The sequence below is a fragment of the Pelobates fuscus genome, chromosome 6 (genome assembly GCF_036172605.1).
Source record: "Pelobates fuscus isolate aPelFus1 chromosome 6, aPelFus1.pri, whole genome shotgun sequence".
NCBI classification, from domain to species: domain Eukaryota; kingdom Metazoa; phylum Chordata; class Amphibia; order Anura; family Pelobatidae; genus Pelobates; species Pelobates fuscus.
The window spans coordinates 301,800,454-301,818,245 of NC_086322.1; the positions used below are offsets into that span (position 1 = coordinate 301,800,454).

The 17,792-nt window shown below is 47.2% G+C and overlaps 2 protein-coding genes across 2 annotated transcripts in view; one reads left to right on the forward strand and one right to left on the reverse strand.

The window, feature by feature from the left end:
• The window catches only part of LOC134566217 (piezo-type mechanosensitive ion channel component 2-like), a 60,906-nt gene extending 58,048 nt beyond the window's left edge, over window positions 1-2,858 (forward strand). Inside the window, exons 48-49 of the mRNA XM_063425925.1 lie at window positions 741-969; window positions 2,404-2,858. Coding sequence (XP_063281995.1) covers window positions 741-969; window positions 2,404-2,659 — 485 coding nt within the window. The 3' untranslated portion in view covers window positions 2,660-2,858. The remainder of the gene's footprint in view (window positions 1-740; window positions 970-2,403) is intronic.
• A 143-nt stretch (window positions 2,859-3,001) lies between these two features.
• NPEPL1 (aminopeptidase like 1) lies at window positions 3,002-17,759 on the reverse strand. The gene is made up of 12 exons (XM_063459638.1): window positions 17,417-17,759; window positions 14,560-14,745; window positions 8,564-8,734; window positions 8,400-8,489; window positions 7,926-8,007; window positions 7,642-7,784; window positions 6,067-6,144; window positions 5,727-5,827; window positions 5,219-5,342; window positions 4,959-5,135; window positions 3,890-4,000; window positions 3,002-3,491 (listed from the first exon to the last, which is right to left on the reverse strand). Exons 1-12 carry the CDS (start codon window positions 17,564-17,566, stop codon window positions 3,342-3,344), a joined length of 1,563 nt encoding a protein of 520 aa, XP_063315708.1. The 5' UTR covers window positions 17,567-17,759; the 3' UTR covers window positions 3,002-3,341.
• Window positions 17,760-17,792: the final 33 nt, after the last annotated feature.

The window sequence follows — 17,792 nt, forward strand, 5'->3', positions numbered from 1 at the left end:
TGGGGCCCATGTTCTATGTAGTCTCATTCCAGGGTTTCTGACAACCAGTGGTGCCCGACGTGATGTCTTCCTCTGTTACTAGGACTCCTTCTCTCCACCCCCACATGGTATTGCTTACCTTCATGGCAGGGTAGAGTTTTGCTGGCTGTGGTTTTCATATAATGTGAGATACAGATTACATGGTGAACCGTAACCACAGACCCCTCCATGGTGGGATTTATCTTAATATAAGGGTAACTGATTTAAGACTCAGCCAAGTATCACAAATACACAGATTTTACATTTTTCTGGTGTTATCTTAAATCCTGCTCATACACACGCTCTGTTATGCCACTGGAGTTTTGTGCGTTTTTGAATCAGCAGTGTTATTCTCTAAATCTAAATTGTCAGGAATTCAACAAAGCCTTTCCACATTTTGTTCACGAATTGTTAAAATTCTCCTACACAGCAGTGTCTAGATAATCTGTTTTTGTGTAAATTTCTAACAATTCTTAGTTTAGCTGCATGTGTTAGCTAATTTGCTAAAAGAATCTGTGTGGGGCCAGAATCAGGGCCGGTCACCAATGGGTTTATTTGTGTTAAACAGTTGGAAACTACCAGTGTAAAAAGCCACACTTCCAAAAGTCTTTCTTCTGCATTTATATTCCAGTCTATAGGGAGATGCAGTAACAACGCGTCATGTACATCATGTCCTACTCACCGTAGATGCTGAACATCTCTTCATTGTGTGTTATTTTCAGGAGTCTCTGAGAAAGCTGAGGACATACAGAAATATGCATTCTTCCGCAACCTGACCTTGAAATTACAACAGATGTCTGTTAATTCCTCATCCAACCAAGTGACGGAGTGGTGGACGGTGCAGGAGTGGAGTCCAGCATGTGCACCTGCAGGGTGTAGTAAGAACATCGAGCTGGTCATATATAACGATAAGGCTAGTCCACAAAGCTTGGGATTCCTGGCCGGATATGGGTGAGTTATTCTCTAATCAAGTTATCGCATGCATTTTAAAGATCTCTTTTATAATGGTGAGCGCTAAATAGCAAGGGTCACTTGAAGGGAACAAATGTGTATCAGCAGTGCCTTGAGCATTAAGAGATCATAGTTGTTACAGTGCACAACGAACCCCTACAATTTGTGCAATGGCAACAAACTTTCACAAAAAAGGGAAATCCAACTAGCAGCAGAAGCTTCACTAATGAAGCTTCTCCTGCCGCCGTTCGTTTCTCTTTTTGAAATGCTGAAGTTTGTTGCTGTTGCCCGTGATGTGTATGCTAGATCGTCAGATACAAGTTTATGATTGATAAGACAAGGCTCTTGATTCACTCTCCTACTAACAAGTCTTTACTTAGTTCCAAAATAGGTGAATTATTCAAAACAAAATTGCTAAGATTTTGTGACTCATCAAAGTAAGTCTTTATGGAGCATTTTAGTTATAAAGAAAGATTTAAACCTCTTTAGTTTGGAAAAACGGCGCCTCAGCGGGCATATGATAACATTATACAAATATATTCGGGGCCAGTACAAACCATTATCTGGAAATCTATTCATAAACAGGGCTATACATAGGACACAAGGTCACACATTTAGACTGGAAGAAAGGAGATTTCATCTAAGGCAAAGGAAAGGTTTTTTTTACAGTAAGAACTATAAGGATGGGGAATTATCTGCCTGAAAGGTGGTTTTATCAGAGTCCATACAGATGTTTAAACATCAATTGGATAAATACTTCCAAAAGCATAACATACAGGGAAATACTTTCTAATTAGTGGGGTAATAGCTGCTTAATCCAAGTAGATATTGGACTTACATTTTGGGGTCACGAATGATTTTTTTTCCTTAGTTTGTTGCAAAATTGGAAGCGCTTCAGACTAGGTTTTTTGCCTTCTTTTAGATCAACAGCAAAAACATATGTGAGGAAGGCTGAACTTGATGGACGAAAGTCTTTTTTCAGCTTTGTAACTATTGTGATGTATTTATCACCTCCAAAAAAAAGATTGCTGCTGATGCAAACAGTGGAGAATTTGCAGTTATTTGCAACTTTCGCAAACAACTGCGCTCTTTGAATAAGCCCAATTGTACTGTTTTTATTCTGATTTGTATATTATAGATATGGCACTTGTCACTTCTGAATATGTATATATTTATTTTCAGCATCGTTTAGTGGGGTTATAGCCCTCCCCAACATGTATTGTTCCGAAAGTCACAACTAGGGATACTTTCATTAAGATGTTGTGTATGGTTATTTCATTAATCATTCTTTGGCTGGTGAAGAGTGGTGAGAGTTATAGTGCAACAACATCCTGAAGACCAGTACTCCTGTATCTCCTGTATCAGTAGGTGCAATCTGCAGACCTTGTCTTTTCACAGCCAGTTTCAGTTTACACATTTTTATTTGTCTTACAGCATTGTTGGTCTCTATATGTCTGTAGTCCTGGTTATTGGGAAATTCATCAGAGAATTCTTTAACGGGATTTCCCGCTCCATCATGTTTGAAGAGCTGCCCAATGTAGATCGTATCCTAAAGCTTTGTACGGACATCTTCCTCGTCAGAGAGACTGGAGATTTGGACCTGGAGGAACAACTCTTTGCAAAACTGATCTTCCTGTACCGCTCTCCTGAAACCATGATCAAATGGACCAGGGAAAAGGAGGAGCATTGAGACAATGAAACAAAAGCCTTCTGAACATTGGGCACTAAGGTCTATCCAATGCTTTCCCATCTCCACCACAAAATAGAGAACACTCTTGAAGAAGATGCCTTCAACTCTGAGTTAAAGACATGGACCTGGCCTGCAAAGGTGTATTTATGCAGCCACAATCTTTCTTACTGTACATTAATATAACCCAGCTTACACTGAATTGTATAAAATTATCACACAATAAATTGTCATAAATTATATCCAGTGTGGACAAAACTATAGTCCAGACAACATTTCTTATTTTTTTTTTCCCCATCCCCCTCCCCGATAGCTTCAAACCCTCCCATTTAAAAACACAGACTCTAAGGAATGCAAACCGCTTTAATTACATTTTGAGCCATAGAAAAGGTTGAAGAAACTAATTGGGGGGGCTGGGGAGCTGCCATCTGAAGGGACACAGACAAGGAAGCAGGCTCTCTCCAGGGTAAGAGGAGGGACACGTTAAACACAAAGTCTTGCACTGTCTAGGAGAAAGCAATAATGAGAAGATCACACCATATAAAAATGGCAAAAAAACATCATTAGTGGTCAGAGGTTATACACTGGTCTGAATAAGAAGCACGATTTGCACATAAGATTTGGAGAAAACAGAACTGATTGGATTACATGATGAATTGGGTTCACTGGCACACGAGCTAGCCAATCACACAAGGCGTCTTCTTTTGGAATCTCTCTGAAGGTTTTCTTCTTCATCCTCGCCCAAGGGAGACACGGTGTAAAGCAGGGGGTCCTCTGAAGCACGCCCGAAGAGGGAGAGCAGCAGTGCCACCCCATAACCAGTGGCTCTCTCACCCTGCGGGGACATAGTGGGTTCAACATGATTAGAGCAAAAGATATCCAGTCATGGAGCTAGCCAAGATAAAACTATAAACCATTTATAAGATGATGTGATTCTAGTATAAAATCAATGTCTGTGCCCTTCCCCTATTATGGAGCCAAGTCCTTTAAATTATTCCATTCCTGGCATGGCATAATTTACTTTTTAATTAAAGTAAGGACTGGTGGAGGACTCAGACATCTTTGGAAGTCAGGGTACTGCTATTATGTAGGAAGCCACTGGGATTATGGGATGGTAAATTGTAGAAATATAGTGATTGAGAATGCAATCCTCTTTTCTGTGTGTTGTGTAATAAATAACATCACAAACATTGAAAGCTAGCCTTCCTGGGATCAAGACGACCTTGTACTTACAGTGTGAACTGGAGAAGCAATATCAACATGGACCCACACGCCTGGCCAGTCAAACCCAATGTGAGAAGCAATGAATAGTCCAGCACAAGAGCTCTGTGCGTTCTCGCGATCCTACAGGTACAAGAGCAGAGTTACAATCCTAGCCGAGTCACTTACTACAGAGGAAGCCAAGCTATGGCCTAATCCTTATAGTGAACGATTACACAGGGCTTCAAAGAAAACAGATTGCAGCCAGACTAGGGGGTTAGGGATTCCAAGAAAATACAATCCTTACTTGCATTTATATTCTATAACTATAAGAACTACTACGTATTATGGAGTTTTGAAAAATATAAGAAATCCCATTTTTAAGTTAAAGCATCTTTTATTATAAAGCTCCCCCCCACCCCCCCAAAGCTGAAGTGGTCTAGGTGCGTATAACGTCCCTTTAAAAGCAAAGTTCTGCAGCAGATTTTAGCTTGCTGACACACTGTGTGCACCCTCTCACTAACCAAGCAGTGTCTGCAGACAGACTGTGTGCACCTCCTCACTAACCAAGCAGTGTCTGCAGACAGACTGTGTGCCCCCTCCTCACTAACCAAGCAGTGTCTGCAGACAGACTGTGTGCCCCCTCCTCACTAACCAAGCAGTGTCTGCAGACAGACTGTGTGCCCCTCCTCACTAACCAAGCAGTGCCTGCAGACAGACTGTGTGCACCTCCTCACTAACCAAGCAGTGTCTGCAGACAGACTGTGTGCCCCCTCCTCACTAACCAACCAGTGTCTGCAGACAGACTGTGTGTACCGCCTCACTAACCAAGCAGTGTCTGCAGACAGACTGTGTGCCCCCTCCTCACTAACCAACCAGTGTCTGCAGACAGACTGTGTGCCCCCTCCTCACTAACCAACCAGTGTCTGCAGACAGACTGTGTGCCCCCTCCTCACTAACCAACCAGTGTCTGCAGACAGACTGTGTGCACCGCCTCACTAACCAAGCAGTGTCTGCAGACAGAATGTGTGCACCCTCCTCACTAACCAAGCAGTGTCACCCCTAACTCCCACGTTGGTTGACAAAGCATAACTACACTCACCGCAACAGAATTCTTCATATCCGCCATGGCGGAGGAGAACTCATTGAAGTGAAGCTCAGGGCAGTAGACCAGCGGGTGAACCAAGTCTCCGCACTTCCTGCCTGCCTTCACGCAGGCATTCTCCCATTCCTCGCTGTTGGTCAGTACGGCTGCGTGGTACTTGCCAGTCGCAATACCCTGAGAGAACATGTTCACATCTCAATATAGTGCAGGATACAAGCAGCAGCATTAAAGATCTCTCCCTGGTCCCAGCCCAGTACCTGCGCGCCAGTCAGCGTTGCTATGTCAAGAACGATTTCCGCACCCAGGTCCTTGCAAGCATAGGAAACTCCATCCGCGAGCACCAATCTGCCTTCTGCGTCGGTGTTATTTATTTCAACCGTTCTACAGTTTGGAGCAAACTTTATGTTATTTGACAGACTTTCCAAAGGAGTAAGGAGGGGGGGAGCAGGCACAAAGCCAAAAACCCTTGATTATTACGGTGGGCACCATCCTACAAGGACTGGGATTCTCCCTTTCACCCAGGGGTATTAGTGAACAAGCAGAGAGATAAAAAGGGTCTTCTGAATGAAGACATAAATCCCACCAATACAATTACCAAAGCTCTCACCATGTGAACGTGTTAGCAGTGATATCACTACTTTCTGCCACCACCACATCTAATTTCTGCTGCCCTGTCTCAGCAAGTCATTTTCTTGAATAAGACCCTCCACTCCAGATGTCTCATACTGGAATAACATAAATCAGAGACAGACAGCAGGTTCTTACTTTCCGGAGTACAGCGTGTGAATATCATCAGGCCGTGTTGCACTAGGGCCAACAGAGTTCTCTGCCAAACAGAACAGGGCGTGAAGATTGTCCTTAAATCCCTAAAACACAGACAAAAAAAAAACATCAGACTTTAGCACAACCAGAGAGCCAACAGTTTGCTGGTTAGATGAAGAGCTAAACTTTTATATTTTAAATACAATTCCAAGCTATCCTGGCACAGCAAAAACACAACGTGAGTTAATAAAATCTGCGGTGCCCCATGCTCACCCCAAAAAGTGCAACTCCACCAACCTGTTTAACTGCAATAACTAATTCCAATAAGTGCTACACCACTCACCTGTTTAACTGCAACCTTGAAAGCCCCCAGTACAGCAGCAGCTCCACCGCAATCTCTCTTCATTCCAGGCATTGTGGTCTGGGACAAATAAGAATACACATTAATACTCAACGTTTCCATGCATTCTCATATTAACAATTTATTGAAAGAAAAAAAAAAAATAATAAAAATACACAAATTAAGGTTAGTCTTTAAAAAGAAAAACTGCCTAGAATTTAAGGCCAAAATAGTAAAATACATAAATAACGGTCACTTTCCCCAGATGCTGCTAGTGATGGCTGTGGGAATAAGGCATTGCTCATCACAAGAAAATATATGCAGGATCCTTCATAAACCTCAAAGTTGTGCGCTCATGTATGCCCAACAGTACAGCACGGACGTGGGCTCCGGGGGGATGAACGTCCAGGAGCTGAACCAGCAGAAAGTCCATGATGGTGGGATAGAAGGGGAGTTTCCCCCTTTCACCCTGTGGCCACTGGACACCAAGCAGCGATTTCATCATGTTTGCAAATTATGCATCGACCCCAGAAGGTGACAAATCCACTTTAATAATATTTTAGATTTATTGTACAACTAATGGACCGGGCACAGGCTATGATATCAAAAAAAATAACAATTAATAACTAGAAAAGCTACAATTTCTGGGGAAATTGTGTGAAGTGTTCTTGCCTCCACCAGTAGTCTACAACTGAAGTGGGCGGAGTAACCGTATTTATTTATATAGCACATTTAATTGCAACGTTGTTGCCCAAAGTGCTTCACAGTTACATTAAAACATACATTTATAAAAACATTAGCAGGTGTACAAAAGGCCCTGTCTATGACATCACTTGCTGCTCAGGCCTGGCACAGTATTTTGGCAGTTGCCATCTTCAAATGGTCGAGTGAACCTTACCCTTCAGCTAAAAGAGAACTCCACTAACACTGCACACCAGTCCAAACCCAGCCCCCTGGACGGCTGCAGTCCAAAACCCAGCCCCCTGCAACATGACCACCTACTGGCTGCAGTCCAATCCCAGCCCCCCAGCCACGTGACCCCTAACTGACAGCAGTCTGATCCCAGCCCCCTGCCACGTGAGCCCTAACTGACTGCGGTCTGATCCCAGCCCCCTGCCACGTGACCCCTAAGTGGCTGCAGTCTGATCCCAGCCCCCTGCCACGTGACCCCCTAAGTGGCTGCAGTCTGATCCCAGCCCCCTGCCACGTGACCCCCTAAGTGGCTGCAGTCTGATCCCAGCCGCCTGCCACGTGACCCCTGACTGGCTAGTCTGATCTCAGCTCACTGTCACGTGACCCCTGACTGGCTACAGTCTGATCTCAGCTCACTGTCACGTGACCCCTGACTGGCTACAGTCTGATCTCAGCTCACTGTCACGTGACCCCTGACTGGCTACAGTCTGATCTCAGCTCACTGTCACGTGACCCCTGACGTAACTAGAGAGAAAGAGAAGAGAAATAAGTAGGCTGATTTTCTGCACAGATGACATGGAGATTGACGAGTTGTGGGAGGTTCAGAAAGATCAAAATTGGAAAGACATAACGGTGTTATTTGGTGAGTGAATGTCACAAACCCACCTTTCCCTTAATGCTCAGTCCTCCGGTGTCATACACAATGCCTTTACCAACCCACGCAATGGTTTGTGTGGCTCCCACCGGTGTGTGGCTGAGAATCACCAGGGCAGGGGGGTGCTCGGCAGCTTTCCCCACCCCATAGATACCTGGAAATAGAAGACAAGAATGAGCACCTGTCTACCACTCCCCCCGACAGTACAGCACATTCTCAGTGACAGAATGAAGCCAGTGACAGAATGAAGCCAGTGACAGAATGTCCATCCTAGTGTTCATCAGGAAATGTTTACCTCCAAAGCCTCGCTCCTTTAACTCTTCACCACGTATAATCGTTGGAATGATTCCCAGGTCTTTTGCAACAACTTTAATTTCCTGCAAGACGTGTAGATAAATTAGAAAATGAACTTACACACAGAGTATCACTACAAAAGTGCTGAAAAGATTAATTCACACAACGCACCCCTACCCACAGTCCAGCACCCAGAAACAACCTGATCACCGAGATTCTCAAAAGCCTCATCCCATTACCCAATCCCACTGGTGGAAGCACAGAGCGCCATGTAAACGTTTGGCATTACTGAGATTTGCAAGCAAAGGAATTAAAGTTGCTTTCCTAAAAGGCGTATGAATGCTAAAACTGGTTTTCATATTATCATCTCAGGGGGGAAAGCAGAGCAAACTATCCCTGTCCCACGGGTACCCCAATATGACAGACACTGAATTGGGCGCCGCTCTGTCAACATGTACATTTTAGGGATCCTCACCTCAATGAAGTCATCAGTATTCATCTCATTACACGGCGTATCCACAATGCGAGCTGCAAGCCTCACGCCCTCAGCGGCATTCGCCAGACACTGCCAACCAATGAAAGTGTTAATATCTGAATCAATACCAGGAGCAGCTAATATTAATCATTAATGCAACCTACGTTTAGCGTGGTCACATCCATGGGTCCGTTATTGTGACCAGTCAGCAGAAATTCCACGGTTACACTTTTTTTCTCCGAACGGCGTGATGCACTCGAGCGCCGGCTGAATAGTGGGAAGGCCCGAGCGATAGCACACGCACTGGCAAACACTTCTGAACGCTCACACACCATCTAGGAGACAGAGAAGCCCCGCACAAGCTGAGTATCGCACACCTTGCATGGTGCAGCACAGACTGCAAGCTCTGTATAACATCTTCCAGAAAACAGATGTGCTCCACACAGACGCACACACACACACAAAAAAGGCTGAATGGGTTTCAGATTCAACACGCCCCGTTTGTGAGACAGAATTGTCCACCACACAGAGTTACATATATCATTTAGACATAGGGACTGCCAGATTCAACGCACTTGATGTTGTTGGGTAGGACATGAAAAGTGCTGACATGCACGTACAGTAGGTGAAATATAAAGAAAGTACCGTATATACTCGAGTATAAGCCGAGTTTTTCAGCCCATTTTTTGGGCTGAAAAACCCCAACTCGGCTTATACTCGAGTCAGAGTCTGTATTATGGCAATTTGCATTGCCATAATACAGACTGGGGGGAGAGGGGGGCTGGCAGAGCTGTACTTACCTTTCCTGCAGCTCCTGTCAGCTCTCTCCTCCTCCGCCGGTCCGTTCAGCACCTCGGTCAGCTCCCAGTGTAAATCTCGCGAGAGCCGCGGCTCTCGCGAGATTTACACTGGGAGCTGACAGAAGAGCAGAACGGACGGCGCAGAGGAGGAGAGAGCTGACAGGAGCTGCAGGAAAGGTAAGTACAGCTCTGCCAGCCCCCCTCTCCCCCCCACTGAACTGCCACTGGACCACCAGGGAAGGAGAGCCCCCCTCCCTGCCATATATCAAGCAGGGAGGGGGGACGAAAAAAAAAATAAGAAATAAAATAATTTAAAAAAAAATGAATAATAAAAAAAAAAAAGGGGTATAAGGACCACTATGGGAGGGGGGGGGGGGTATAAGGACCACTATGGGAGGGAGGGGGTGGGTTAAGGACCACTATGGGAGGGAGGGGGGTATAAGGACCGCTATGGGAGGGAGGGGGGGGGTAAGGACCACTATGGGAGGGAGGGGGGGGGTAAGGACCACTATGGGAGGGAGGGGGGGGGGATAAGGACCACTATGGGAGGGAGGGGGGGGGATAAGGACCACTATGGGAGGGAGGGGGGGTATAAGGACCACTATGGGAGGGAGGGGGGTATAAGGACCACTATGGGAGGGGGGGTATAAGGACCACTATGGGAGGGAGGGGGGTTATAAGGACCACTATGGGAGGGAGGGGGGTATAAGGACCACTATGGGAGGGAGGGAGGGGGGATAAGGACCACTATTGGAGGGAGGGGGGTATAAGGACCACTATGGGAGGGAGGGGGGGTATAAGGACCACTATGGGAGGGAGGGGGGGTATAAGGACCACTATGGGAGGGGGTGGGATAAGGACCACTATTGGAGGGAGGGGGGTATAAGGACCACTATGGGAGGGAGGGGGGGTATAAGGACCACTATGGGAGGGAGGGGGGTATAAGGACCACTATGGGAGGGGGTGGGATAAGGACCACTATGGGAGGGAGGGGGGGTATAAGGACCATTATGGGAGGGAGGGGGGGGTATATGGACCACTATGGGAGGGATGGGGAGGGATAAGGAACACTATGGGAGGGAGAAGGGGGATAAGGACCACTATGAGAGGGAGGGGGTGGGATAAGGACCACTATGGGAGGGGAGGGGGAAGTAAGGACCACTATGGGAGGGGAGGGTAAGGACCACTAGGGGAGGGGTGAGTCAGGACCACTGGGGGGGGGAGTGAAGGAACACGGGGGTGGGGAGGTAAGGACCACTGAGGGAGGAGGAGGGGAAGTCAGGACATATGGGGGGGAGGGGGCGGCAAAAATTTTTTGGCCTACGGCGGCAAATATCCTTGCACCGGCCCTGCACACACTGCATTCATGCACACACACACTGCATTCATGCACACACACACTGCACTCATACACACACTGCACTCATACACACACTGCACTCATACACACACGCTACACACACATACGCACATACGCACACACACATACGCACACACTGCATTCATTATACACACACTGTAAATAAATATTCAATTAATATATTTTTTTTAGGATCTAATTTTATTTAGAAATTTACCAGTAGCTGCTGCATTTCCCACCCTAGTCTTATACTCGAGTCAATAAGTTTTCCCAGTTTTTTGGGATAAAATTAGGTGCCTCGGCTTATATTCGGGTCGGCTTATACTCGAGTATATACGGTAATCCTTAAATAATGGCCATGCCCAACGAATTTCTCTTTACATTGTGCAGGGCAGCAGTTCTGAACTGTCAGAATTAGGATGTGATATAGGTCTATGAAACAATGGTGGACCAGACAGCTATCTGGAAGAATCCCACCACGCAAACACTACAGAGCCTCCAGCTACAAGGGGTGGAAAACCCTACGCAACCCAAAATAATAACCTTAATTTAAATTGCCATTGAAAAGGAGATTCTTCTCACATATGAAAAAAAGAGAAGAAAGTTATTAACAATCAAAACGTGTAATTAATAAAGAAACACGGAATATTAACCCCTTAAGACCGCAGGACGTACTATGCCGTCCTTATTTTGGTGGCTCTAAACGCCGCAGGACGGCATAGTACGTCCTGGGCGGTCTTCAGCCCCACGTGGCCGGCGGAACATGGCCGCTGCAGATCGCGGTCGGGGGGCATGCCTGGCCCCCCAGGCAGCCCCCCTGTGCCTGGGGACCGCGGTCTGCAGCTTCCGATCGCAGTGACAGGCTGTCACTGCGATCGGTATTTACCATGTGTCAGCCGATTTTAAAATCGGCTGACACATGGAGCCGGCGGAATTCTCTGCAGCAGATCGCGGTCGGGGGACATGCCTGGCCCCCCAGGCAGTCCCCCTGCGGTCAGTGACCGCGATCTGCAGAGTATGATCGCAGGGAGAGGCTGTCTCTGCGATCTGAATGCAGAGACAGCCTCTCCCTGCGATCTGATCGCAGTGACAGCCTGTCACTGCGATCAGAGGTTACTATGTGTCAGCCTATTGGCTGACACATAGTAACTGCAGGCAGGATCCCCCTGCAGATCGCGGTGGGGGGCATGCCTGGCCACCCAGGCACTCCCCCTGTGGCCAATTACCGCGATCTGCAGGAGGTGATCACAGTGACAGCCTGTCACTGTGATCACTGATCCTGTGTGTCAGCCAGTGATGTAAAATCACTGGCTGACACTGTCTCTGCCCCTCTCCTCCCCTATTAACCCCTTAATGTAAAAAAATAAATAAATTAGAGTTAAAAATAAAATACACTTACATCATTTATATATATATTATATATATGATCTATATATAATATATATATATATATACGCACACATTTACACATACACTAAGTGTATTTTAATATTTATATATATATAATTATATATATATATATATTAATATCAAAATACACGTAGAAGGATATTGATTAAATATATACATAATTATATATATATATATATATATATTATAATAAAAAAATATGTAAATACGTAAAAAAAATTAAAATAAAAAAATAAATAATTAAAAATATATATGTGTGTAATTTCGTTCTAACTGTATTTTGATAATATATATATCTATCTATCTATCTATATATATATATAGATAGATATATATATATAGATATAGATATCAAAATACACGTAGAACGAAATAATATACCCAAGTATATACGTATACATCACTATATGTATACCTATATATAAATAAAAATAATAGTAAAAAAATTATATACATATATATACATATATATATATATACACACACACGTGTATATATAATAATTTTACATATATATTTATGTAATAATTTTACATAATTAGGTATCCTAATTAATTACAATTAGCGGGACCTGCCTAACAACCCAGGCCGAAAGTATAGGGAATTTAATTTGCTAGCACTATATTTAACCCTATAACTTTCCAAGACACTATAAAACCTGTACATGGGGGGTACTGTTTTACTCGGGAGACATCGCTGAATACAAATATTTGTGTTTCAAAACCGTAAAATTTATTACAACAATGATATCGTCAGGGAAAGTGAAATTTATTGCCTTTTTCGCACACAAACGGCACTTACACTGACGATATTTTTGCTGTCATACTTTTTACTGTTTTGAAACACAAATATTTGTGTTCAGCAAAGTCTCCTGAGTATAACAGTACCCCTCATGTACAGGTTTTATGGTGTTTTCAAAAGTTACAGAGTCAAATATAAGGCTTGCGTTTCAGTTTTTTCACAATGAAATTCGCCAGATTGGTTACGTTGGCTTTGAGACCGTATAGTAGCCCAGAAATAAGAATTACCTCCATAATGGCATACCATTTGCAAAAGTAGACAACCCAAGGTATTGCAAATGGGGTATGTTCAGTCTTTTTTAGTAGCCACTTAGTCACAAACACTGGCCAAAATTGGCTTTCAAATTAGTTTTTTGCATTTTTCACACACAAACAAATATTAACGTTAACTTTGGCTAGTGTTTGTGACCAAGTGGCTACTAAAAAAGACTGGACATACCCCATTTGCAATACCTTGGGTTGTCTACTTTTGCAAATGGTATGCCATCATGGGGGTAATTTTCATTCCTGGGCTACCATACAGTCTCAAAGGCAACATAACCAAACTGGCAAATTTCAATGTGAAAAAACTGAAAAGTGTAACATGCTATATTTGACCCTGTAACTTCCCAAAACACCATAAAACCTGTACATAGGGGGTACTGTTTTACACGTGAGACATCGCTGAATACAAATATGTGTATTTTATTGCAGTAAAAGCAAACAGTATTATGACATTCACAGTTAGAATGTCACATAGAACTAAGAAAATTTAAAAAAAATCATATTTTCTCTCATTTTTTTATATTTTATTCATATTACGTTATGTTCCATACCTAAATATTGGATGTTAAATGAAAGCCCTGTTTCCCCTGAACAAAATGATATATAATAAGTGTGGGTGCATTTAATATGAAAGAGGTAAATTATTGTTGAACAGACATATAGTCAAAATCTGTGGTTTGTTTACATTTTTTTTGGTTCACAACTTGTACATTTGGCTGCGGTCTTAAGGGGTTAAAAGTCTTCCTGATATATGGTAGAGTCAAATAAACAGGGGAAACAGACACTAATGTATCCGGCTGGTAAACCGTGAAACACGGACTTTGTATGAAATGTCAAAATCAGCTCCCAATCTATTGCTCAATATATTGAACAGGGGTGTGGATAGAAAAAATTCCGGAAATAAAATCTTAGACAAAGAAAACAAACATTCTTTGAAAATTTGTAGACGAGAGAAATGACAATCTCCCTCTACTCATCAAGTATAAAGCATCCTGCTATAGTCAGAGGTACATATACAGGGCACTCAGATTTCTCCAGAAAAAGAGAATAAGGCTCTCATCCTTACCCAGGCTTCATCTAAGCTTAAACAATGTCTGAAATATCTCCACATTGATTGGTGTGAAAAATTCTTAAAAAAAACAAAACATCATTCTAACTATGACAGCTAGGCACCTGCGCACGTTTCATTGGCAAAGTGAAAGGAACACAGAATTCAGATGGTCCACGGCTTCTATGCTTTTTAAATGCTAAGGGCAGGAGTTTTTCACTACAAGCCAAGATCCAGGGTCTCATTACATGCTATCGAGGAAGAGCCCACATGGCTGCGTCCAAAGGATGGAGGTATTGGCTCGCCTCTGTGAAGCAATCCCTAACACCTGAACTATTTGGAGAACGGTTAAACCACCATAAGGAAAATGACACCAGGTTCCTTGAAATTGCCCAAATCTGATTGAATGAAGGTTGTTCACCAAACATAACCTATAACCATCTCAGAAGACACGACGGGTTTCTATTCATCAACTTACAACGATACATCGCTTTGCTCCACTGGGAAGGCAGTTTCTGATGAGGCGAGTGATGAAATGTGCTGCGGAGGGACTATTGTGTCGGCTGACACGTGAAGGAAGAGCAGCAACTGTGGCTAAATTCAGGTAGAGAGGACAGTTGTCTGTCGGGTTCGGAGTTAGCGAGTTTAAAGCAGTTTGCCACATCTGAAATAAGTGTAAAAAAAAGAAAAAAAAAGTATCAAGAAAATTCCCAGTGATAATTAATGTACACACTGCACAAGAGATCACCCATAGGAACGACCCCAAAGAGCAGATAGACCTCTCAGTATTTCTCCCCCTCAGTCTCACACAGCCACAGAGGAGATTATGCTCGCCCTCCCTCAACCAGGCGGTAGGTACTTTTTATCTCCACCCCCCTCCCTCAGTCAGGCAGTAGGTACTTTTTATCCCCCCCCCCCCTCAGTCAGGCGGTAGGTACTTTTTATCCCTCAGTCAGGCGGTAGGTACTTGTTATCCCCCCCCTCCCTCAGTCAGGCGGTAGGTACTTGTTATCCCCCCACCCTCAGTCAGGCGGTAGGTACTTTTTATTCCCCCCCTCCCTCAGTCAGGCGGTAGGTACTTTTTATCCCCCCCCCTCCCTCAGTCAGGCGGTAGGTACTTTTTATCCCCCCCCCTCCCTCAGTCAGGCGGTAGGTACTTTTTATCCCCCCCCCTCCCTCAGTCAGGCGGTAGGTACTTTTTATCCCTCAGTCAGGCGGTAGGTGCTTCCCCCCCCCCCAGTCAGGCGGTAGGTGCTCCCCCCCCCTCAGTCAGGCGGTAGGTGCTCCCCCCCCCTCAGTCAGGCGGTAGGTGCTCCCCCCCCTCAGTCAGGCGGTAGGTGCTCCCCCCCCTCTCAGTCAGGCGGTAGGTGCTCCCCCCCCCTCAGTCAGGCGGTAGGTGCTCCCCCCCCCTCAGTCAGGCGGTAGGTGCTCCCCCCCTCAGTCAGGCGGTACTTCCTCCCCCCCGCAGTCAGGGGGGTAGGTACTTCCTCCCCCCCCCAGTCAGGGGGTAGGTACTTCCTCCCCCCCCAGTCAGGGGGTAGGTACTTCCTCCCCCCCCAGTCAGGGGGTAGGTACTTCCTCCCCCCCCAGTCAGGGGGTAGGTACTTCCTCCCCCCCCAGTCAGGGGGTAGGTACTTCCTCCCCCCCCAGTCAGGGGGTAGGTACTTCCTCCCCCCCCAGTCAGGGGGTAGGTACTTCCTCCCCCCCCAGTCAGGGGGTAGGTACTTCCTCCCCCCCCAGTCAGGGGGTAGGTACTTCCTCCCCCCCCCAGTCAGGGGGTAGGTACTTCCTCCCCCCCCAGTCAGGGGGTAGGTACTTCCTCCCCCCCCAGTCAGGGGGTAGGTACTTCCTCCCCCCCCAGTCAGGGGGTAGGTACTTCCTCCTCCCCCCCCAGTCAGGGGGTAGGTACTTCCTCCTCCCCCCCCAGTCAGGGGGTAGGTACTTCCTCCTCCCCCCCCAGTCAGGGGGTAGGTACTTCCTCCTCCCCCCCCAGTCAGGGGGTAGGTACTTCCTCCTCCCCCCCCAGTCAGGGGGTAGGTACTTCCCTCCCCCCCAGTCAGGGGGTAGGTACTTCCCTCCCCCCAGTCAGGGGGTAGGTACTTCCCTCCCCCCCAGTCAGGGGGTAGGTACTTCCCTCCCCCCCAGTCAGACGGTAGGTACTTCCCCCCCTCCAGTCAGACGGTAGGTACTTCCCCCCCTCCAGTCAGACGGTAGGTACTTCCCCCCCTCCAGTCAGACGGTAGGTACTTCCCCCCTCCAGTCAGACGGTAGGTACTTCCCCCCCTCCAGTCAGACGGTAGGTACTTCCCCCCCCAGTCAGGCGGTAGGTACTCCCCCCCCCCCTCAGTCAGGCGGTAGGTACTACCCTCCCCCCCTCAGTCAGGCGGTAGGTACTCTTTCCCCCCTCCTCAGTCAGGCGGTAGGTACTCTTTCCCCCCTCCTCAGTCAGGCGGTAGGTACTCTCCCCCCCAGTCAGGCGGTAGGTACTCTTCCCCCCCCAGTCAGGCGGTAGGTACTCTTCCCCCCCCAGTCAGGCGGTAGGTACCCCCCCTCAGTCAGGCGGTAGGTACTTCCCCCTCCAGTCAGACGGTAGGTACTTCCCCCCCTCCAGTCAGACGGTAGGTACTTCCCCCCCCCCAGTCAGGCGGTAGGTACTCCCCCCCCCTCAGTCAGGCGGTAGGTACTCCCCCCCCCCCCTCAGTCAGGCGGTAGGTACTCCCCCCCCCCCCCAGTCAGGCGATAGGTACTTCCCCCCTCAGTCAGGCGGTAGGTACTTCCCTCTCCCCCCCCTCAGTCAGGCGGTAGGTACTTCCCTCTCCCCCCCCCTCAGTCAGGCGGTAGGTACTCCCCCCCCCTCAGTCAGGCGGTAGGTACTCCCCCCCCCTCAGTCAGGCGGTAGGTACTCCCCCCCCCCTCAGTCAGGCGGTAGGTACTCCCCCCCTCAGTCAGGCGGTAGGTACTCCCCCCCCCTCAGTCAGGCGGTAGGTACTCCCCCCCCTCAGTCAGGCGGTAGGTACTCCCCCCCCTCAGTCAGGCGGTAGGTACTCCCCCCCCTCAGTCAGGCGGTAGGTACTCCCCCCCTCAGCCAGGCGGTAGGTACTCCCCCCCCTCAATCAGGCGGTAGGTACTTCCCTCCCCCCTCAGTCAGGCGGTAGGTACTTCCCTCCCCCCCAGTCAGGCGGTAGGTACTTCCCTCCCCCCCAGTCAGGCGGTAGGTACTTCCCTCCCCCCACCCAGTCAGGCGGTAGGTACTTCCCTCCCCCCACCCAGTCAGGCGGTAGGTACTTCCCTCCCCCCACCCAGTCAGGCCCCCCGGTAGGTGGTTGCGGCCTTGCCTCCTCGCTCAGCCTGGGCTGTAGTTTCCCGCTGATTTGGCTCCAGGAGACGCGCTGCAGGTTGGGTAACTGGCCCAGGAGGAGCACGGACCTGGCCTGGGGGTCCGCATCCCCGGCGCTCGCCTTGAACTCCAGCCGCACATTGGCCATGACAGCCCGGATCCCACTGTAAGCCAGGGCTGCGGGTCAAGCCTCGCTCTCACTGCAGGCCGCGCCCCCTGAGATCTGCGGACCAATCATATAGCTCTGCTGTATGACGGACTGGAGGCTTGACACGCATTGCGTTCCACTGTGTAACACACAAATCCGTCCGCAGGAAACACGGGCTGCAATATTAATTCCTTGTCAGAGCAGGCAGGCTCCATAGATATAGGTG

Bases quoted from the DNA above. Each gene is read 5' to 3' on its own strand.
- NPEPL1 (XM_063459638.1), bottom strand. From the start codon at position 17,566: ATGGCCAATGTGCGGCTGGAGTTCAAGGCGAGCGCCGGGGATGCGGAC. The intron at 8,008-8,399 runs GTGAGGATCCCT...CACGTCTTGCAG, and splicing joins ATACTGATGACTTCATTGAG to GAAATTAAAGTTGTTGCAAA. The intron at 4,001-4,958 runs GTGAGTGTAGTT...TTGTACCTGTAG, and splicing joins ATATGAAGAATTCTGTTGCG to GATCGCGAGAACGCACAGAG.